Source organism: Bradysia coprophila, assembly GCF_014529535.1.
Source record: "Bradysia coprophila strain Holo2 chromosome IV unlocalized genomic scaffold, BU_Bcop_v1 contig_106, whole genome shotgun sequence".
Lineage (NCBI taxonomy): Eukaryota > Metazoa > Arthropoda > Insecta > Diptera > Sciaridae > Bradysia > Bradysia coprophila.
In genome coordinates, this window is record NW_023503372.1 from 4,903,091 (window position 1) to 4,927,240 (window position 24,150).

Genomic DNA, 24,150 nt, shown 5'->3' on the forward strand with positions numbered 1-24,150 from the left:
GCGACTCTTTATCGTGTAACGATACGAATACAAAAATATCAAATTGGAAAAGAAATACATTCAGGAGAATATTTTCGGTATGAGAATGATAATGTGTGTGGGGAAGTGCGCAGAGTCATCTGTTTTAAAAGAAGGGAACTCTCTCATTTTGTTCAATGTTTTTGTTCCTATTGTACCGGTCTCACATCTCTCACATGCGCCACATTATATGCTTCTTTCTCATGTTTGTTTTTTTTGATGCAATACTGTTGCCATATGATTTAACTGTACCATAAATTGTGAAATAGACTCTGTGTGCAGCTATTTTACGTTATACAACAATATGTTGAGTGGCGACGAAAAGAGATTGTTCAAGTGTGAAATGGAATAAGTTCGCATGAAGGTTTGGCAGACCAAACGACTATTTTGAACATGCGATAATTCGATTTGGAAAAAGATTAAAAGTCGTTGACAAATGGTTGGGAAATACTCACACAGAAAAGTACAATTTTATTCACGTGACACTCTCTTGACTTCCCTACGTACAAGCTACAATTGGAGGAATAAATTTTAGGACACGAGTTGTTGTAGTTGCTACATTTGAGTGATAAACGAAAATGAACTGTGTGTGATGTAACAATAGGAAACGATTAATTTTTGGAAATGAGGCGGAGCCGAGGTCATTAAGCACACGGAAAGCTTTTGAATAAATAACCACCAAGCTAGGTATTTCACTAAAAAACTGGAGCTAAAGTTTTGTTACCACAGGGTCGGATAAGGATTTGCAATGAACCGTGCACCAATCAAAAAAACTTTTGACAAGTAAAATAATTGATTGTCATAAATCAATCCGCCCACAATCAAGGCTATAAACTTTAGGGTTCAAAGTTTAAAGCCTTGTTAATAATGAATGAAACTGAAAAAGATAAATGTTTTTCACATGTCCAATCAAGTGGGTGTGTTGTCAACCTCGGCATCGCCTCGGGTTAACATTTTCACATCTATTGCGCAAAATTTCCATCTAGGCACATGTCATGAAATAGTACATTTCGTATCTAGGACTAAAAGTCTTTTTTAGCGTGTGAGAGGTTTCCAGACAGAGCCGAAGGCGAGGTATCGAATCGAGTTCGCAAAAAAAGACTTTTCTCATATTGGACGGAGAAAAAGAGCGACGAAGTCGCACTTTTCGGGTCCTAGGTATGAAAATAGCTTTTACACTCGCCTCACCATGAAAACACTGAATATCACGCGCCAAAAGTTATCGGAAACCACACTTTTTTAGTTCTCTCCCAGCAGACCTTGTAAACAGGTCTAGGGATGTGAGCAATGTTTTACTTAATAATGGCATTTCCTGTGGTTATTTACGTTATTCGCCAAAGATTCAAATTTGATTTTAAATAAAAACGAAGGTGGAGCTTACTCTCCGTATTATGATGAACATCGAACGATCGACGCGTTCGGCTTTGTATCGCGTAATTTCGGTTTCGTTTTTATTCTTATTCTTCTTCTATACATTTAAGTTTAACCTTGCACGATGTATACAAATGCGATAGAAATTCTTTGTATTTGTTTTTGTTGTTTGTGTATTTCATGGGCGTGGGGTAATTTGGCACACGATGTTAAAACAACGTATTTTTCAACTACGTAAAAGGTGAACTCGCACACGATTTTTCGATACCAAAATTTTGTAAAAGGAGTCATTAAGCCGATGACATGGCTAAAAAGCATTTGCAGCAATAAACTTGCGTGTACGAGTTCGTTTGAGGTGGCGCCATGCAAATCCGTATGTGCTCCGTCTAGAACAAATTTGAACGTTTGGCCATACCAATCTATTTACTTTCATTGGTGGCAAGTGTAAAATTTTGTGCATCACAAGATTAAAACCACTCAATCACAGTATATGTGTGAATTCGTATACCGAGAGAATAATTTTTGCATACGAATGTGTGACATACTCATGCAAAAATTATTCTCTCGGTATACGAATTCACTCGTATCCTGTAATTTCGTGGTTTCAATCCAATTTATGCAAATAACTATTTCGATAGATAATGTTTTCGCAGGATTGACAATTTTAAAGCACTCGAATGTTATGTGAAGCATGGTTGTTGATGTTGGAAAAGACCAACCTTTTTTATTAGATGCGCGGTGAAACACTACATTGATGATTTTACACACAAAATACACAACAAAATCGTAGCAACGATAGTCATCATGATATGTGAATCTTTTGGATGAGAGTTGTAATACCATTAATCATGTCAGCGTCACATTCCGAACTGTTTATATGTCGGAAGTAGTTGAGGGAGTACACGAGCGGAAGGGTATTGGTATAATACAAATGTTGTTGTTATTTAAGTAAATGTAACAGTATTTAATTGAAACTAAAATAAAAGCTCGGATGGATTAATAATCGAGTTCCATTTAAGCATTGAAATTTGCACAGGTTAACCAACCTGCGAACATTTTCTATTGCCCTTCCTTACTTTATTCTTTGCAATTATTCTTTTGTTAATTCGATAAAAATCTTTAAATTTTTCGACGATGAAAATCATTTATTTTAGACTCATACGAGTGTGGCATGGCTTGGATTTATTTAAAAACTCCAGAGAAATTTTCAAAAGATACCGAGCGTTTACACAGATAAAAATTTGCGATTAAAATTTTAGGTCCGTGTGGGATTACTTTTGATTTGTTGGGGGCTTTTGGTCTAATGTCAAACTGTTTATGTAGCGGAGGAAATAGTGATTTCATATAACGAAACTCACCTCTCAATGATTTTCATTGAAAGGTGAGTTTGTTTATACGTATGAAATCGCTGTTTCCTCCGGCTTGTATGGACAGACCATTGAAGAACGTATTTTAATCGCACGGTGATTTTTTCTCGTCGAAATAAACTCCGGCGGGAATAGAAACATTAAGACTCAGTTCAAAGGTTATCGGCTGTTGTGCTGTATGTTCCGGGTTCAAATCTCGTCAGTGCACGAAACGTTCTAACGTGTCTCATTTCAGATAAATAAATGCCTTTTTACACCTGGTGTACAACTAGTTGTCGACACATCTATAAAAATAATTTACCAGTTTGCAATGTAATGAAACTAAGTCCTGGGGGATTAAATTTTAATTCCAAAAAATATTCGGTCGCCTAAATCTCTAAAAGATTTAAATCTAAGTCCATACTTCTATCTGTGTATACCATGTAGTGGTAAACTAGATCATTGCCTTTCATATAGGTCTCCTCCTCGATTCGAAATACTTTTTCAAAGTGTTGTCGCAGAACGCAACTATTCGTCAAGATTTCAGATTAGTATTCGATAATTTTTGAATTTCTGTCCGCTTTACAACACGAATAATCTGAAAATGAAAACAGTAACAAAATTTCCAAAAATTAACGCTAAAACAGTTCAAAGAACGCTCAGACAGTTGGTTGTAGTATGACCACTGCCGGTTACACCAAACAAATAACAAAATTCCTCTTATATAACAGAAGTAAACAGCTGATTACTTTTAAAGGGTCGATAAGGGGAAATGAACTGTTTACTACATTGTCATGTATACGGTAAGGCAACCCTTCAAAATACATAGCTGTATATGGACTAGACAATCAATATATAGAAATGTTATGTAAAATAACGTCTGAAACCACCGGTAAGACATTTCCCCATACATTTCCCCTTCATTTATGTATAACTGAGTTTTTAAAGTAAAAAAAAATTGCAGCTGGATTTATGGTTACATGGTTAAGGTATATGGCATACATCGTATCAATATACGGGTTGTGTAATTTAAACATAGAGAGCTACAATGTGTGTTTGTATATGTATGGTTACGATATAGTTAAAATTTACATTTGTGTAACGGTCTTTTCAACTCAAATCGGAGGGTCTTTAAAGCATCCCTCCAATTTCGTTCAACATTATAGTTTTGTATCCCTCGTAAGTTAGATGGTCGACCACTACGGGTCCGTAGAATTTAAATCGTATATTCCGCGCGCGCGTTGATTAAATAGTTTTTTTTTGTAATTTTTTTTTATTGTTTTTTGTCGTTTTTGTATTTCGTTTTTTTTTGTTTGCTTAAGTTTTCTAATTGTTTCCTATTTCTAATCGTTATTCAATTATGGAATAAGACAAATATTAGAAATTGTTTGATTGGAGTGAAAGAAGAGAAAAACTTTAAATTGGTTGACGTTAAATGTTTTTTTAAAATACTTTTTATTTAAATTGATAAACTGTTGCACCATACAAAGTGTTTAAAATGTCGTTTTCTAAGGCTAAACTAAAGAGATTTAACGAAATTGGAGGTAAGAAATGTTCGTTTTCCGTCCCAATGTTTTAATGGGGTGACCCGGTTTTTACCACGATAACAGCTTTAAAGGGAATAGGTTAATTTAGCCCGCATCATATCGTTCGATTTAAATGTGACATAATATTAGGGTGCTAAGAAAAACTTAAATTTTCACATTGCAACTCCATCTACGTATATGTTTTTCGCCATTCAATTTTTTTAGTTCGTTAAAATTTGAATTTTTTGAGAGGTCTGTTTCACAAAATGGTGAGCACATCCAGGTTAAGTTGTTCACCATTTTTGTCAGAAACATAAAATATTTTTTAAAACCTTCAGATCAACAGCTATAGTAGACGTTACGCTGCTGTGTACATTCTTAAATATATTGAAGCTAAAATTCGAGTGTCGACAACATTCTAAAGAAATGACGTGATCATCGTTTCTGTACAAAGTCGTCCTTCTTTTTACAAAATGTTGAAGAGGTGAAAAAACAACGACTGGTTGAAGAAATGAGTTCATGAAGAAATGTCGACTACTTACCCTTTCATCTGGAATTCGCTGTTTCTTCAGAAAGGCGTCGATAGTCATGTAGTTTAAATTTCAGATCAACCTTATCACTTTCTTTCATCTTCTTTTATCTGTTGCTCTAAAATAATATATCGAAGTGTCTCCGTTGTCTTTATGGCCTTTTCAGCAAGGCCGAAACTTTGGAGAGGTCACGTAGATTACCATTTCATTCGATACACGTGAACACACCTTTTCCATACAAACAAATTCATCAAATTTACAGTCTTCATTTTGAGTTGGTTTTTATTTCGGCAAGCATATGACAAGTATTATTATTTTGTATTTTGTATCAAAGTATTTTTAATTGGTTGAATTCAAATCTTGCACTTCAATTTCGTTAACATGGATTTTACTATATAAATGACCATATTACGCAGAGCTTGTCATTATTTTTGTCGTCGTTATCAATAACAGATGAATAGCCGTATGTGACAGGTTAAGGAATTGTTGGAACGTTCGTGAATTTAACTCCCTAAAGAAGACCCTGATTACCACACATGTGAATGTTTGACTGACTGTTGTAATTGTAAGCATATCATTAAGTTGGCTACTGAATCTATTACTTGATTTGATCGAAATATTTTTGAATAAATGAAAATCTTTTACCTCATTTGTTTTGCCATACATTTTCCTATATGAGGAGACGTTGACTCGAGATCATTGCTTATTTTTGTCATCGTTGTCGATAACAGATGATATATCCGTTGGGTGATAGTCAGATCGGTCCAGAAATTACAAATTTAGAAAAGAAACATAAAATTTTGTTTTCACTGCCAACAACGTAAACTATGCAAGCCTACAATTGAAAATCCGTAAGTGGACTGGAACACTTTTAGAAATTAGAATATTTTAGAATTTTCAGATTATTCCGAAATAAGATTCCCAAAAATGAGTCTTGTTCCGGGCAGGATCGAGGAACCTTCCTAAAATTCACACACTTTGGAATAGGGACTACTTCTTGCGTGATTGTTTCAGATTTCTATCCTTTCAACCTACCTTTCAATAAAGTGAGACTTCAGTCTACTACTTCTTTTGTTTAAAGTTTCGTTTAGTTGTATATTGCTCACTCGTGCCGTCGTTGTCGATAATACCTCTTTATGACCAAATGATATGGTCAAATACGACCTCAGAATATGGTCTTTCCGGTTTTAAATGAATGAGAAATATCCAACTGAAAATTTTTCTATTTCTACACCAAATTCTAGTTTCATAATTCGGTTATGCTTCAAATACTTTACGCCTAATAATAATGTTCAGCGATGGCGCGATTATGATGTGGCACATAACCATGTGTGTGTTGTATTATATGCAACAGGAAATTTTAATTAAGATTGAATTTGTATGTATAACATAGCGTAACATTCATGCTTCTTCACCATTCCATCACATCATACAGAATTTACCTATTCTCACTGTTGTATAAAACGACAACCAAACTACCAATTCGAAAAATGAAGAAGTCGTCCTTCCAATTTTCGTTACCCTTCGCTGAGTTCAGAGACCCAGAATGAAAAGACCCCATTTTTATCAAACAATAAAAACGAAAATGTCGAGAGAAAAAAATAAATGGGAAATACACGCCGTAAGAACATTGAAAGGGAAACAACTCTGCATTGAGGTAATTTTTTTCTGTTGCAGACTTACGACCGTAGTAAATGTGTTCAAAGGCATTCGCTTTCTCAAACCAAGAAAACTAACAAAACAAGGATAATATACACACGTGCGTCATCGCATAGGTATACATATGAAATTGCGATGCCATTCAGACTTAAAACTTTTGTGTACTTATTGCTATAAAAAAAATTGTTCAATAAATTTTATCTAAGACGTGGCAGATGTTCGATTTTGATTGTAGAATTCTGTGTATTGAAATTGTTCATGAAACGCGATAAAAATCGGTGGACAAAAAATTGTTTCGTCCTACGATTTGGTATACGCATTGCTCGTGGCAGTTTTGTATTGTGTACAAACATTGCGCAATTTATTTATGCTTGAAGAACGTAGTAAGATGTTTTCTTTTTCTCTCTCTCACTGTCGATCAATTTTAGGGTTTTAAAATCACAGAAATTACTATTATTTTCCTACCCAGCTGCATAGAAATTTGAACTGTTTTTTTCAATTGAATTTGCTAAAACTCCACCTCTAACATGTAAATTGCTTTAAGATTTAAGACCCTCTTTTGTCAGACATGTAATAACCAGTTTGTATTAAAGAAAAATCTTTTAAATTTATGCACAAACATTATTCTCCCAGCTAAAGGGGTGAGATTTTAAAGAGAAGAATGGAAACGAAATAATTACATTTCGTCGCACCGATAGATAAATCTGACCGAACGTGTTATGTGAATGCTTCTTAGAATTTTAAACAGAAAAAAGAGGAAATACAAAAAAAAACTTATTTACCACACAAGATTTACTTAATTCGTTTGAACAAGTAATTCGGTTATTCCACCTATCTCGAACACTCTATTCCAAAGATAAATCCGGTTTCGCACCGATTTAGCGTTGAACCACAACAATTGCTAACCTTTTTTGAAGAAGCCGCAGTAGTTTAAGGAACCAATAGAGTTTTCTTTCATCAGTCTGCGTTCCATAGCAACACTTTTCCATAGCCACCAATTCCACAATGGCAAATCGAGAATCAGAAACATCCTTGACGGTTGATACCTGTCTAGCTTCTAGAGTAACAAATTCTCCTTAACATTATTGATGGTGAAGAGATTTAGGCCACTCGTATCTGTAATCAATCTTATGCCATTACAATAGTTTCGTAAGTAGTGATATCGTTACGTAGGAGCTGCTCAGATTACTCGTCCACCAAGTGGAACTGTACAATTTAATTAAATAAGTAGAAAATCTTGATAGAAGAGATAACATCGAGTTAAGGAGTGAGGAAGAGTACTGAAGAATAATAAAATTTTAGGAACTGACCCTTATTCACCTTAAAATGTTACAGTGGAAGTGCACGGAATCCATGAGTTCTAGAATTTGGAGCGACTTGGAGTCTTTGGAACAAAGGAAAATGCTGTAAATTCAGTAAATAATAAAAAAAAAACATGATGAAGTGATTGGAATCTTCGATTTCTTGAATCGGGAAGGAGTTGTAAATCCACAAGAAGTATTTCTAGTTAGATTGGGCCCTTCCCATTAAATAAAATTGTAGTTTCTAGTTAGAAAAGCTTATATTTGCACTTTTACCACATTCTCTAAGTAAAACATCCGAAGGAACCCTATAAAAGTTTACCAAAACATTGAAACTCTGACGCAAGAAATGCAGTTATGGCTACTTTTAGTTTCTAGGGTCAGGTCTAAGGTTCCTCCAAAAAGTATTTTTTCCGGACGGCTAGATCTGGAAGCCCCATTATTGATGTATTTTCCGATTTAGCCACAAAATTGAGTTTTCTAGTTTCACTTTTTTGGGAAACCCAGATACCTAGGGCATTTTACCAGTCTCGGAAAAAAACTTTTCCACAGAATGTCGTCAATGAGTCAGAACGAAAAAGTCCATATTCATTTACCGGCTTTCTTACCGATAAAACCGTTTCACGAAAAAAACAATTAGTTCCACAACTTTGACCACTCTATCAACGGTATTGCATAAGAACCCGAACTATCACACGTAAATTCAATGTCTAAAGAAAATCGCTCCTACACGGAAAAAACGGAAAATGTCAATGTACGTCTGATTCGATCACGATTTACGTGTGAGTCGCAAATACTACATCTCCTACGCAGTATGTACATCGAAGTCGTGAAATTTTACGTCTAAATCGTACAATAAACGACTGAGTGAACCATTGGTTTTGTACATTGTAGTTGAGTGAGGACGAAACCAATGGTTCACTCAGCCGTTTATTGTACGATGTAGACGTAGAATTTTACGACTTCGATATACATACTACGTACGAGACGTAGCATTTGCGACCCACACGTAAAACGTGATCGACTCAAACGTACATCGACATTTTGTGTTTTTTCCGTGTATTAACTCATCGGTAATACTAGTTCCAGGTTCTAAGAAAAAATTTTTTTGAAAACAACTGACGATGATTATCCGTAAACAATAAGTTCTTCCAATTACCATTTGGATCAAAAGAGTTGACTTGTATATCACATACGATCCGAGCACGAACCTTCTTTCTTATTAATTTTTTTTTCTTCTTTTTCACTTCATTTAAAAGTACAGTTGACGTCTGTTCACACCATCTGCTCGTAAAGTCTATAAGAATGGTTTTCTTGAAACGTATATTGTTCATACGATAATCATTAATTATAATTTATTGTTGTTGCAGCTTAGTTAGTAGCCCGATTGTTATACATGTGCATCCGCAAAAGATTATTATTCGAAAATTATGACCAATGTCTCAGCATGATTTACGCATCTTGTGTAAACAATGTGCTCACTGTCCATTGTAATTGAAGTTCTTGGTCATCGAATACCTTTGAACATTTTGTTAGAACTGTTTTCATTTGCAAAAAAAGATCTCTTGCTCCAGGGGGTAACGTGAATAATGGAATACTGTTTATTACACGTAGAGGCATGTGCCTCTCACTAAAATGTAATTTATGTTGGGCACGATCCTACACAAAATGTTTTTGTATATCTGAGAACAAAAACTTGAAGAAGTCATTGTTCCAGAAAAGTGTGCACTACGTGCGAGCTGCAACTGCATATCTAACTCTTCTAACACGTCATAAATCACCTTGCAATTCAATTAACCATAATCTTTCTTCATTTTCAGTCACAGATTCACCATACTCTGATCGAGTCGACCGCAAGGAGTCCATCAAAAAATTGATGAAAGAATTGTCTAAAGATGCTGAAATTAAGCGGACGCAGCCGTCGAAGGAATCAGTTGCTTCAACGGAGAGTGAAAAGCACAAAACGACTGCGGAGAAAACAAAGCACAGCGCGTTGCGGTTATTTCGAACGGTAAGAATTAGGAACAATTTTACATGTTTAGTCTTTCAAGAAATGCGTTAAAGACACAAGGCATATCATTACTAAAAAAACAAAGCCATTTTCTTCGACCACGGAGAAGCTCTAACCCAGGCAGTAGCTCCTCATTTTCCGAATGTCAAAATAAGGCACCTAGGCATAGTATGAAAATGAACTCTGCCGTGCTTCAACGTCAGTGGGGGACGTCAGTGAAATTTAGGCATGAATTTGTTTCCACTGCAATCAGTTCGAATCTCGAATGAAAATTTTCATTTATCACTCCTTCGAATATTCGCTATTCCGAAGGAAGGTCTTGGCTAATAGTGTAAGTAGCAAACGACCTATAAGTTGAATGAAACGCACTATAAAAAACCGATTCTATGCTAGCTACGGTCACATACTATAACATAAGGAAAGAGGCTCCACCTTACCTCTAAAAAAATAATTTTTCGATGCATTTCAAGCGACTTAAGTTCCAACTGTTTGTCGTTTTGACCCACACTGTGTAATGAGATAAATACGTTTACTTGTCGATGATGAAGAAAATTTCTAATCTGTTTTCCGTTTTCATGAGGTTCAATTTTAATTAAAATTCGTTATTGAAATCTTGAATGCGTATCAGTACGTCTTGACCTCAACCTCGTGATGATAACCTAATGCAAAGTTTCACCCCAGTCAGTACGTATTTAGTTCGTAGCACTCGTAGATTCGATATTGCAATTAATTGCAAGATTAATTGAAATTCTACTCGTACGTACGTTCGTTGGAGCGCTATTCCTTATTTGCGATTATGTTTGCATAAATTGGATTAAGCTACTTTGAACACTAAACATTTAACTCGTTGGGTTTTCTCAAGGTTTTATTTTTGGGGAAACATTTCCCGATATTTTAGTAAATTTTAGGAGAATTAAGGAAAATATTGTAAATTTCAAGAAAATATCAAAAAATACGAGTAGGAAACCACTTTAATTAACCAAAGAATTGATCTCGATAAATCAGTGAATTCTTCGGTGATTATTAACATTGGTTAATCGCTATTTTAACATTAACTTATTATGATTAGCAACTAACTTCCGATGAATCACATCGTTCATCAGTTGTTAATCACTTGATTAACATTTGGTTACTCATGCTAATCATCTAAGTGGTTGCCCTCCTCGGGAAAACGTTTACCCAAAAATAGTCCTGGGTTTTTTTTTACTATTTTTCAAACACTTTTCTTTTTTCGAGTGACACAACCACTCTTAAAATTTCAGCACATTCTAGCACCAATCGATTGCTTTGCTGCATCGATTAAAGAATTTTTCATACCTAGGACCCGTCTAATATGAAAAATACTATTCGTACCTAGGACTAAAAGCCTTTTTTAGCGTATTCGATTCATGACCTCGCCTTCGGCTCTGTCTGGAAACCTCTCACACGCTAAAAAAGGCTTTTAGTCCTAGGTACGAAATATATTATTTTAAGTTTTGGATTCACTGAATTTTTCACTAAAAATATTTTTCCACGAAATTTTTCAGATTTTAATCTTTGCTGTCGAATGGCTTGTAAAACATTTTTTTAAAAATATATTTAAATATTCGACGTAACAGTGCTACATGCGTCGAAAACCGTACTTTTCATATTTAAAGCACGTCTTTCGACGCCCTCAGCATGTATGTTGTGTTACAAGTCGATTTTTTTAGCACTTTTTTTTCGCTCCGCTCGTAAGGAAAACTTGGGTCGTGTGCTGAAAAAATCTCATTACAATACGTGTAACACATCATGCTTTGTGCCAACCGAGAATTGAAATAGACAAGAGCACAAAAAATCATAATTTTCATTGTAAACAATCACTCTTCAAATTTGATCGATCACATTGCTTACATTTTCTCAAACGAAAGCTGTAACAACTCATACAAATTCCATTTTCATGCTTCGGGCCGAAAATGAGGGCAATTTTTCGAATTTTCTCGGGTTTCCGGCCCTCTGCATGAAAACTTACATGTGCACCTGTTTGTAACCACTTCGTTCGGCCTACAATCCGCGAAATTGCCTAAAATCAATCGTCCAAAACAGGTACACAAATAACCAATCAACACTGCTTTGAGTGTTGTAATATCACATCAAACGGGTGCTTTACATAACTCGGGATAAAAGTTAAAAGTCTCGTTTTCGTGTGTTTATTGACCTCGGCTTCGCCTCGGATCGACAAAATTCACACGAAAACTCTACTTTTAATCTTTTTATCCCTAGTCATGTAAAAGTAATTTTGAGCAAAGAATTATTCTGCGATATTGGTCGAAATTTTTTTTTTAAAGTGAATTAACCCTCCTACACAGCTGCATGCAATGTTGCAGGCATTTGTCGTTTTTGTCAGATGTAAAGTAAGACAGCAACGTTTTACATCGATGAAAATTTAAAATTGAAAATTAGAGAATATTTTTATGTTGAAGGACTAGACTTTGAGGAGTTGCATTGATTAAAAATGGGAAACCATATTATTCACAATTTTGAAGAACATTTTCCTTGGACAGACTAATAAAGATTAATTTTGTAGATCTTCTACTCCACGTCTAGCTACATTTCTAATGTCGTCATTTTCTCTCACTTTACAGCCATCATTACCCCGTCGTCTACGCTTCAACCGACAACACTCAGATTTAACACCAAAGGAGAAATCTTCGGCAGCTAAAAGTCTATTCAACGACCAGGAGAAACGAGACAAGGAAGCTCTGGACGCAGCCAATGTGGAAATCAAAAACAAAACCGAAGTGCTGATCGAATACGAGCAGCTGATTGAAGAACTGAAGCAAAAGTCCCATGAGCTTGGCATTTTGAACAGTCTGAATTTGGAACTGTTAAAGACAAAAGATGTACGAATCGGTGAACTGGAAAAAGAAATTGCCGAGGAGGTGCAGGCAAACGAATTACTTAAAAATATAACAGAAAAGTCGGTTGAAAAGGTGGAAGGTCTAGAAGAGGAAATAAAGACCATATTTCGAACCCATGACAATGAAATCGATTTTTTGATTGCGACGAACAGTGACCTGGAAAGGAAATGTGAGAATTTCCGAAACAACAATCTGTTATTGATGGAGGAGATACAGGAGTTGAAAACCGAACGAAAAACTTTGGATGACGAAACGCAGAAGCTGAGGATGAAGGTGCAGGATAAGAGTTCAAAGCTTTTGGAACTGGAGAATGAATATCAAGGTCATTTGGTGGAAAATATGAACTTGTTGGCTGAAATAGCTGAAATAAAGAAACACGCTGAGGACGATATGGTCGCGTATGCTGAAGAGAATCGAAAGCTGATAAGTGACTTCGAAGCCACCAAGAAAGAAATGTCGCGCATAATGAGCGAACTAACATTTCTGAAAGATTCCAACAAAGGACTACAGGAAGAACTCGCTGGAAAGGACATCGAAATGGATTCACTTCGAGACGAAGTACGAGTTTCTTTCAACGATGACTTGAAGTCTTTGTCCAAGAAATATGAGCAACAGATCGCTACACTCAAAGAAATGCATTCAATGAAAATAAAGGAAATCGAATCAGTGGCAACGTTGGAAAAGTCTCAGCTGGTCAAGGATCACACTGAAAATGTTATCAATTTGAAGAAAGAGTACGACAGCAGAGTGGAACGGAATAATGAGATCATTGAAGAGAAAATTCGCATCTCAGAGGTCCAGTTCGAGCAGAAACTGAGGAGCATAGAAACATCCGCCGAACAGTCCGTCGAACAAGAGAGACAATTGTGGAAATCCGAACTGGATAAGTGCCAAAAGATCGCTGAAACTGAGATAATGCAGTGCGAATTCGAGAAACAGGATCTGAAGACGCTACTATCGTCAGCCAACGAAATGATGAAGGAGAAAGACGACGTCATCCAGGAGCTGAACAATAAACTCAAACAAGAAATCGAAAATATCAACAAAATTCGTGAAGACTTTGAGACCGAGGTCAATGACGCAAGGAAAGATTGTTCCAGAGTGATGACCGAAAAATACCACTACCAAATAACGTTGAACAACACTCGGTCGACCGTCAACATTTTAATGGAAAGACTTAAGAAATCCGATACCGACGTTGAATTATTGAAAGACGAACTGAAAGTGTTGAGCGAGTCAAAATCTATTCTTGAAGCGCAAAATCTGGAATTGTCTGCCGAAGTATCGTTGCTGAAAGATGACATAGAGGAATACAAAACCGTGCTGACTGCTCTACGAAATTCGTCGTTGGCTTTGGAACGAGAAGTAAAGGAACGGGATTCCGTTTTCGAGAAGTTTATGGCAACGGAAGAGGAAACTCTCGAAACGGTCAACAAATTGTTCAACGACAAACTGGAAGAGAATATCGGAAAATACTTCGAAATGTACAGCGACATCAAGCGCAGGTACGAAGCACGTGAGACGTACATTTGCGACATGAAATCTTTGCTGGAAGAGTTCGCGAATGGCATTGAATTGGCCCGCATGGAACTTGACTTGAAAGACAAGCAACTGTTAGATCTGCAACAGGAGAACAAGACCATCAAACTGGAGAATATGACCTACAAGTTCCGATGCGAACAGTTCGAAAAATACGATTCCGAATTGATCAAACCTCCGAATCCGACGCCCGAGGAAAAGCTGCTGACCGAAGAAGATTCGATGGTGTCCAATGCGTTAATTGCGAACATTATCAGTCAACTGGAATTGGAGGCGAACGAGAAGAGTGAGAAGAAAAGTCTCATGTTTTCGGACGAGGAAAAAATCAGCGCAGAGAATAGTTTATTGAAGGAGAAACTGATGGAGAAGACCAGACAGATCGAAATTTTGCAGGATATGGTGAAAATGGAGAACGAGCAAGCACTGGAAAATTTGGAGCTGAAACAGAAGGTAATTTTTCGCTTTATTTAACAGCCTTGACTGCTTGCAATTTTTGAGTCAATTTTTTGAAAAATTCGTTATGTGCAACTATGAGACCAGCTTGAAAGATTCAATAAATTATTCTGCGAAAGATTAATTGACCTTAAAGTGAAATTTCTGTTACTGTTATCCACAAATGTTTTCTTGTTAATTCAACACCAGTTGCCGCTGTAGTAAGCAATTTACATAGTCATATATAACCAGTGCCTCTCTTTCCATATGGGCAAAAAGGGCAATTGCACTTGGCGCCCAGAGACATTCAACGTCTCAGTCTAAAAATCTGGCTTCCGAGTCCACAAAATAGGTTTTTTGATTCGCCTTAACATATACATACATTTGACACCCATTTAAAAATTACTCTTGGCGGCAAGAAGCTGAACACGGCACTGTGTGTAACCAACACAAAAAATGTTGTTTTTCTCTGAAAAATGTATTTCTTATTTTTCGAATTAATTTATCGTTTTGCCTTGCCGAGGGAAAGTCCCCAATGTTTGTAGGTTGATACGAATTTAGCAACAAGCAAACATTTGGAATTAATTCCTCGAATGAATAATTCATTTGCGCTTTGTGTGTGTCAAGGGTGCTGTGAAGTCGTAGTTCCTATGAAGATTTGATATTTTGATACCAGAACCTTTTCTCTTATGAAGTACCTACAGTACCCCATCGTTTTGCCACTCTTGTTGAATACACTTATAATCTGTATCACAAACATGGTCCAATGAAAATTTGAGCAAAAGATGTGAAAATTGCCAAACCGAGGCGGAGCCGAGAGGTTGACAGCACATCGTACAACTTAGGAACAAGAATTTGTTTACGGCATGGCATACAAAATAGAATTTTTGAATCAAATTTGCCCTCCATACCAGATTCTTCGAGTAGAGTAATACAGTGGCATATTTTCACTTGCGAAGTACTTCACCCATCTCATTAGTCATGAATAATTGGTATCATTGGAAAGCTGGGACAAGGGCAGACAGCGTTTCCATTTTTCAGTGGCTTTGTTCTCTTTAAATATTTGGATATATGGTTTTGACGCTGGTTTTGAAGTCCAAACATCAGGGCCTTCAAGTACATACCAAATAGGTTTTTCTTCAAAAGAAACCCTCCGGGGAGATTTCTCGCGAAAATCACTTCAGAGTTGTATTGGCAGTTTCACATCCAGTGTAATGAAAAACCAGATTTAGCGTGCTGTAAGAGGCACAATTCATACTTACATTGATGAAAAACCAAAATTTGTGCAGAAAAGTCTCATTGTTAGCACTCTTTAACAGGATGCTGATAAGAAATTAAAAATATTTTCCCATAATTTAATACATGTCGTAAAACCCTATTCGTCACGACTTATTCGCTTGTAGTTTATTTGAAATTAAACTAAAAATTTGATCTCCATTTCAGCTTTGCGAGGTTACCGAAAAAATGAGCAAGGAAACACCCGGAAAATATGCTGAAATTTCCAACAAACGCAGCGCATCTAAACGATCCAAACAAATCGATCAATTGAAGGAATCGAATACTCAACTGAAAGATGTAACACTTTTACACTCAATCAACCTCATTCAGCTGCCTGATTTCAATTTGTCATTTCATTTCCAGAAAATCACCCAACTCCAAATCGTGAACAAGGAACAGGAGAGCAAGATCAATGAATTGAAGGAGCAAGTGGTCAATGTGACACCGCGAAAAATGAATATTTCGCTCAGTGCGGCCAATTTGGGTACGCCGAAAACACCTAAAACGCCGAAATCGTTCTGCGGAAAAGAAAATCAATCGCCGGTCGTTGTTTCCGTTGGACATAGCAGTCCGAATCCCAGTGCTTTTCGAACACGAAATAATTAAGTTTTATAAGTCGGTTTTTTGTGTCTTGTACGTAGCATTAGTTATAAAGCGTAAAGCGTTTCGAATCTAAATATTAGACTCCATGTGTTATCCGGCCACAGAGGGCTAGTATATGTACATCTGTTTATCTGTTTATTTCTTAAATTTCTGAAAGTTTTTTTTTAAATTTCCGAAAAGGTTTCTCAAGACTAGTCCTGATCGACAGCAAAATTGGCACTCACATCTAGTCTAATCTATGTTAAAACAATTGATGTAATAGATTACCGCATTATCGGTTAACAAATATGCTTTGCCCGAAAGGTCAATCTGTAGATTCGACACTGTTATAATGTAGTGTAGAGTATTATGCACATCGAACAAGTCACCGTATGAAGAAGACATAAAATATGTTGTTTGTGTTAAAACAGAAAAAACAATTACGAAAATTCGTCGTAATTGTTACTCACTGGGTGAAGCACCTAACAAAATCCGAAAAGCAAACAGAAAACTTGATTTGAGTGGTTTACACGAGATACTTTTTTGAGTGGAACATTTTATCACACATGAGTGTATATGGGGCGCTTATCTTTCAAAATTACTTAATTAATTAATGTTTCTATGCAATTTTACATTCGAATTAGTGTTCTTTCCTCATACTTTTATCAGATTTCCGATTATATTCATTCATCTTTCCGTCTCCGGTCACGTATAGGTATTTGAAATTTGAATGCTTGCATTGTCATGCATACACTTTAGGGGTGTGCGATGGATAAAGGATCGAGACTGACGTAGTCCACAAGAAATTGTTATCATTCCTAGATGTCAAAAATTGATTTTAAAAATTTTGAAAAATTCATTTACAACTTGCGATCATGGAAGCTAAATTTTTGAGTTTTCAGCCTCCCAACTATTTCGACCTCCACCAATTTTTTTTTTTTTAGATTTTCGCTAGCTGTATCAGTCCTATTCTACAAATTGGAGTCCAATGCAACAGAAAAAATTAAATCCGGAAGAAGTTTGTCGGAAAAATCTTCTTCGTGAGTTGTCAAAATTCGCCGGCTAGGAAAAATTTAGCGGATCTTAAACTTGAAAATTCGGAAATTCATCTAGAAAATGATTCGATTTTTGCTCAAATGGACTTAAATTCCTGGGGATGTTGTGGGCTATTCAGACCAGGAAATCCTCTGAAAAATGTTTGTGTCGTGAGTGTTTGTTTGGTCTAAAATTGCGGCAAAATGGTTCAATTGAGAAAATCGATTTTTGAAATCGTGTTGAAGTTGAGAAAAGCCTGTAAACTGACAAAAAAATTGAAAAATCGGTTTCTAAAAATAATCTTAAAATTCTCAGAAATAATTCCTGCCACATAAAGTAATCAGGGCTAGATTGGTCATATGGTGAGACCGGGCTTGCGTTTTTAGTTATTTTTAGTTAAAACTACTATATTGAAGGCTCGTTTGATTAAATCTTTTGCTTTTATGGAACTGCATTGTCAACAATTTTTTTTCTTCATTTTTTTTAACCTCTTACGGACGGCGTTATCATCTATTATCGGCAGTGACGACAAAAAACAATATTTTATAGAAAAATTTACATTTAAACAAATGAAGTAATAGATTTTCCATCGTTTGTGGTGTAGGTGGTGTACCTTTTAGGGTTGGGATCAGTTGCCTTTTTCCACGACAAGCTGGTGTATCTGGATAACACATGCAAAAATAATCCTTAATTTAAGCAGATTTAGCAGGTTTTTTTGGTCAAATGCTTAGAAAAGTGGTATGGATGGGTAGTTTCAGTGGCGTAGTTACCGTTTTTTTTTGGTTGAGCCTTTCAGTTTAAGTGTTTGTGAACCTATAAGAAACGATGATAAGCCGATAACGATGACAATAATATAAACGATGAGTTCTATTTTGTCGTATCTTTTACAGTAAAATTGTTGTAACAAATGAAGTAAAAGATTTTATGTCAAATACACGGCACTTTAGATAAAAGAAGTAATAGATTTAACGAATACGAATTTACGATACGAGTTCCATTTCTGAAATGTTACACCAGACAAATTATAGACAAGCCATTAAATCGACAATTGAATTAATTTAAAGTTTTAGAACGTCATACGTTAGTAAGTGGGCATGTCGCAAGTCCTATACTACATATTCATTTATATGCCCAAAAGTTTCTTCTTCTTTTTCCAGCCAAATCGATTTCGAAGTCTTTTCGTTCTGTGTCAATGGATAACACATATTTTCTACCAGCAAATGTTTGACAGATTTCATTTTCTTTCTCTATAATGTTCAAATAAAATTTTATATTTTTAAATTGTGAAAAAATATTTATTGACTAAAATGACAATTATTTTAAGTTATATACGATCAAAGCAGATAATTTATTTATATTTCTCGGTTTAGGTTACTTCCTGAGTTTAATTAAAAATTTAAAAATGAGTTAACAAAATTAACAATTAAAATATATTTGAAATTTCTCAATGAAATTAATGCACCTTCATTTAGGTGCAGGATGATTATAAGAGAGTATTCGCACAGATCAATTTAAAGGAATGTTTATCATACATTAGAGATAATTATTATATTGAAAATGATACCCAGCAAACGGAAAGCAGATATCAGGTTAGAACTTGTAGCATTCGTTAATGGTATCACCAGATAGAACAATAAGACAGACTCGTACGAACTGATGACTGCAAATTCTTTCAAATTAGTCGCATTTCGCTAGCAGACAATTTCACAGTCTCACTTTTTCATTTATTAAAATTCATATACAAGGCGCCGATGAAATGTTTCCGTGTGGATTATTTCCATTGCAATATTTCCATTGGAATATTTCCATTGGAATATTTCCATTGGAATATTTCCATTGGAATATTTCCATTGGAATATTTCCATTGGAATATTTCCATTGGAATATTTCCATTGGAATATTTCCATTGGAATATTTCCATTGGAATATTTCCATTGGAATATTTCCATTGGAATATTTCCATTGGAATATTTCCATTGGAATATTTCCATTGGAATATTTCCATTGGAATATTTCCGGTGGGATATTTACGCTTATACGCTTATTTACGATTATACATTTTGAACATATGCAATGAACATATAATCTTTTGAATGTTATTGATCGTAGATCATGGAAAGTACCCATTGGATTTGCTTTTTGTACATGCTATGACTGTTTTTAGCCCCGTACGAAGTACTGGGGGCTTATAAGATTAATATGCCGTTTGTAACACGTCGAATTGGAAGCAGACAGTAAGGGCAAAGCATTTGGTTATGTTAATAGATGACGAATCCGCAATAAAAAAAATGTCCGTCCGTCCGTCCGTCCGTGACCCCTCTAGCTAGAGTAAATCACAACCTTTTTTCAAAATTCTTTTTTTCCCCGATTGGTATCGACAAAAGTAAGGTCAAGTTCGAAAATGGGCATGGTAGGGTCGGCCCTTCCAGAGCTAGGGCCCTATAGGTGTTTTTCAGTCTTTCGACGATATCTACCGAAATACGCACGCAAGGGCTGCTTGTGATATATCAAATGAAAGGTATTGACGAGTAGAACAAAGTTGCTGAACATTGTTTTTGGGTAAGATGCAACGTGGGCTTGTTGGGAGGGCTCAAAGGTCGTTACTCGGCCCTAAGTGTTTTTTGCACATAAATCGAGTAAATCTCATCCGATTTTGCTAGTTTTTGTTTCATTTGAGAGATAATTGAATGCCGAATAGAATGATGGCAAAAAAAGTTTCAAATTTGGGCTCTTGGACTAAGGCCGCTACTCGGCCCTAAGTGTTTTTTGCACATAAATCGAGTAAATCTCATCCGATTTTGCTAGATTTAGTTTTTTATGGAAGGTAACTGAATACCGAAAAGAACGTGTCGAAAAAAGTTTCAAATTTGGGCCCTTGGACTAAGGCCGCTACTCGGCCCTAAGTGTTTTTTGCACATAAATCGAGTAAATCTCATCCGATTTTGCTAGTTTTTGTTTCATTTGAGAGATAATTGAATGCCGAATAGAATGATGGCAAAAAAAGTTTCAAATTTGGGCCCCTGGACCAAGGCCGCTACTCGGCCCTAAGTGTTTTTTGCACATAAATCGAGTAAATCTCATCCGATTTTGCTAGTTTTTGTTTCATTTGAGAGACAATTGAATGCCGAATAGAATGATGGCAAAAAAGTTTCAAATTTGGGTCCTTGGACTAGGGCCGCTACTCGGCCCTAGTGCTTTTTGCACATAAATCGAGTAAATCTCAACCGATTTTGCTAGTTTTTGTTTCATTTGAGAGGTAATTGAATACCCAATGGAAAGTTGGCAAAAAATATTGGGTTTCTAAAATAATGTCGTAAATTGTTGGTTTTGTTTGAGAGGTACTTCGTACGGGCTTTAGTAATTGCGCTATGCGCAATTTTAAAAATGAACACTTTCAGTAAATTTGACCGTGCCCAACTTGACTTGCATTTTGGTAACAGACGCATTAGAGGGTTGTAGACGTATTAGGGTTCCGGGCGTATTACGGCTACGGACGTATTAAGGTTACGGACGAAATAGGATTACGGGTCGTACGGGGCTAAGTCGCAGCAAACGCTCCGACTGTTCTGATGCCTTGTTTTTATTATTCGATTCGTTCTTTTTATATCCAGCTATGTTCGTACGGTCTCTTCATACGCTATACCAAAGTTGAATAAATTATGACCAAATATTAATGTTCATTACAATAATATTATAAGTTTGTTGAGCTCCGACATCTGGCGTGAACCAATTAATTTATTTAAGTTGAACATTTCACTCAATTAAGAATAAGGAAAACAAAAACATTTATCAACCAAAAATATTTTATCATTATTTAATAACCACATTATCATTTACCTATCGTGTTTGTGTATAGATATGAATTGTACGCTACACAACTCTATTGTATTTAACGTGAATTTGTGAATAAATTCTTGAAAATATGAAACAAATTCTGAGAATTTGAGTTTTGTTCGAAACAGTATTTTGCGTAGAATGAACGTGAATGATGGGTTCGTGTTATGAATGCTAAATAAAGAGGAAGAAGAAAAACGAACGCAGACCAATGGTTTTTTATCGTAAAATTGAAAACTTGAAAGCTATTTAGAGTCCACAAAGAATTAGATTCAATCATTATTGGGTGTGTTAGCATTGAACTTGCAAAACTCGTTTTTCGACTGTCTGTCATACTTTATTCTCATGCTAAGAGCTCAACAATTAAAGAGTTTTCAAAAATGTTCCCATTAAAATAAACATCAAATTTTCGCTGATCATTCTTTGATAATTATAGTTAATATGCCAACAAAGCCTCATTCAAAGTGCCGATGTGTCGCAAGTCTTTATCATTCATTCAAAACAATTGATAACGTTGAAGGTAAAATTTGTAGATTTTGTCTGCAAAACATTTCATCAAAAACAAGCATCACGGATTTCACCTTTGAATTGTTCTTTCCATTTTTAAGTTTCAAATAGGAGGAATATTTCGGTTGCAAATTTTAAACAAAAGAAGTAGCAGATCGGATTCATTGGATTTAAAGATCATAAACAATTACACTGCAGGCAACATCTTGGACAATTTTCTTTAAAATCTTTACGAAATAATGCTTGCATCACTTGCCCAATACAATCGTGCAACCATCACTAATTATAAACCAGAATCTTTTTCCTAAATGGCACAGCATGTTGCAATGATTACTGATGGTTACACTTCTTTCTACGTCGAGGTTCAGCACGATGGTAACGTGTTGTCGAAATTGTTTTTCCCCTTGAAAGCTTATCACCATTTTGCACCTAATCTGAAGACCGGTGCGATTAAAAATGTCGGCGATTGTTTTATCAGAACGAAAAAAATCCCATTGAAAAAATACGAGCAAATAAGAATGGACTAAAACTGAATGAAGTGTAAAAGGGCATCCGCTGTTCCATGTAAGGGGCAGTTCACAAAGTACACACGCCAAAAAAGACGAATTTTAGACCATCTTCTGTTGCACGTAAAAATGTGTGGACAATTTGTCAACTTTTTTGAAAATTTATGAAGTGCATGCCCTTCTTCTCTCTTCTCCTCTCATGCTCTTCTCCTTCCACCTGATGATCATACGCACTTTGTGAATGAACCCTAAGATGCTTCAGTTCATTATTCAACATGAAATTTCAATAAAAAACAAAATGTTCACCCGATTGCATCTACCTACAAATTATATCTCCAGTCATACCTTGAACATTAGGCGGCAATTTCAATTTTTAATGTGAGTTGAATACTTATTGAATTCTTCAGATATATTTGGATAAACAACGTAGCTTAATAACTACAATTACAATAAGACCTATACCAATTTGTAGACATAACAAAATGCGACGTAAAGTTGATCGGTCATTGTTTTTTTTCAATCCAGTCGAAATGAGTTAACTTTTCGAAAATTATCGTATTCCATGTGACTCAACATCGAGTTCTTAAGTGGGTGAGTTTTAAGCAGGGACTATTTTTGGGAATGAAAATTCCGAAAAATTCAGTAAAAGTTCGGAGATACCCCTAAAAAATTTCGGAACTTTTTCGGAGTAATTAGGACTTTTTCCGAATTTTCAGAAAAAAAATCACAAAAAAAACCTTGGTTTTGAGAAGGAAGCTCAAGTGTCTATCTTACAATCGTATGTCTATTTTCTAAGTTACAAGTTATCGAACGAATCGAAAACTTGTCCACAACAAACAATACGGACCTACCTCAACTAACACATATGGAAAATTCCCCCTTCTGAAATTATTGAACAATAATAACCGTCGCTTAAATGACACACTAATCACATTAATAAAAACGCTAGAATACGATTGAAATCATAAAGCAAATTTTCAGTGTCTCAAAAAATGTATATTACCACAGGGAAGCCCCCAAAAAATGCTCTCCATATGCGAGCATATACGTGCTGAAATGAGATAGCCTACAGTATATTACAGTCTGAGGTATGCTACGAGAGTATATATCAACGTCGATCAGAAACACCAGTCAGTCAGTACAAAATCAACGATTGCGAAGCTTAAATCGAATGTGCGCACTGTATAGTGATTACAGCTAAAAAACTACACTCGCCATATAGAGACAAACTTATAAAGTTGATAGCACTGTGAATTAAGTTAATTTTTACAAAGCAAAATGATTTTGAGTGATTGTACAAGTGTTAAGACAAAGACCAGTCGTCGAACGGAAGAATATATCGGAAACAATAAAAAATATTCGATAACCGAAAACAGTAACCACATCCGAATCATTGGAAATGGCAATAAAATCTACCTAACGACCAATACAGGAACAGTGGAAATTATTGGAAATTCAACAAACCTGCGGATTATATATAACAATGGATCAGTAGTGTTCACCGGAAACGATGGAACGATTATCTTAGGCAACGATTCGATGGTAAAATCGATAAAATATGTTGGCTGCAATGGAACGGTAAAAGTTGTTTCCGGTGAGAAATTATTGGCAGTGCAAAAACAGAGTAAACTGATGGCATCATCAACACTGTCATCATCGCTGCCACTTCAGACGAACCATGCAGATGGAGACGATTGTAGTAATTTATTCGATAGGAAATTTAATAAATTTGCTAATAGTTTTAGCTTGAATAATCTGAACATAGCAATACCAAAGATGGACTTAGGAAATGTTGT

General features: G+C 35.7%; 1 protein-coding gene across 1 annotated transcript; it reads left to right on the forward strand.

Annotated features, from left to right (window-relative positions):
• The first annotated feature begins 3,915 nt into the window (after positions 1-3,915).
• On the forward strand, positions 3,916-19,726 carry LOC119071057 (spindle pole body component 110). The gene is made up of 5 exons (XM_037175677.1): positions 3,916-4,279; positions 9,572-9,762; positions 12,366-14,630; positions 16,056-16,187; positions 16,254-19,726. The coding sequence occupies exons 1-5, from the start codon at positions 4,234-4,236 to the stop codon at positions 16,494-16,496; spliced, it is 2,877 nt and encodes a 958-aa protein (XP_037031572.1). The 5' UTR covers positions 3,916-4,233; the 3' UTR covers positions 16,497-19,726.
• Positions 19,727-24,150: the final 4,424 nt, after the last annotated feature.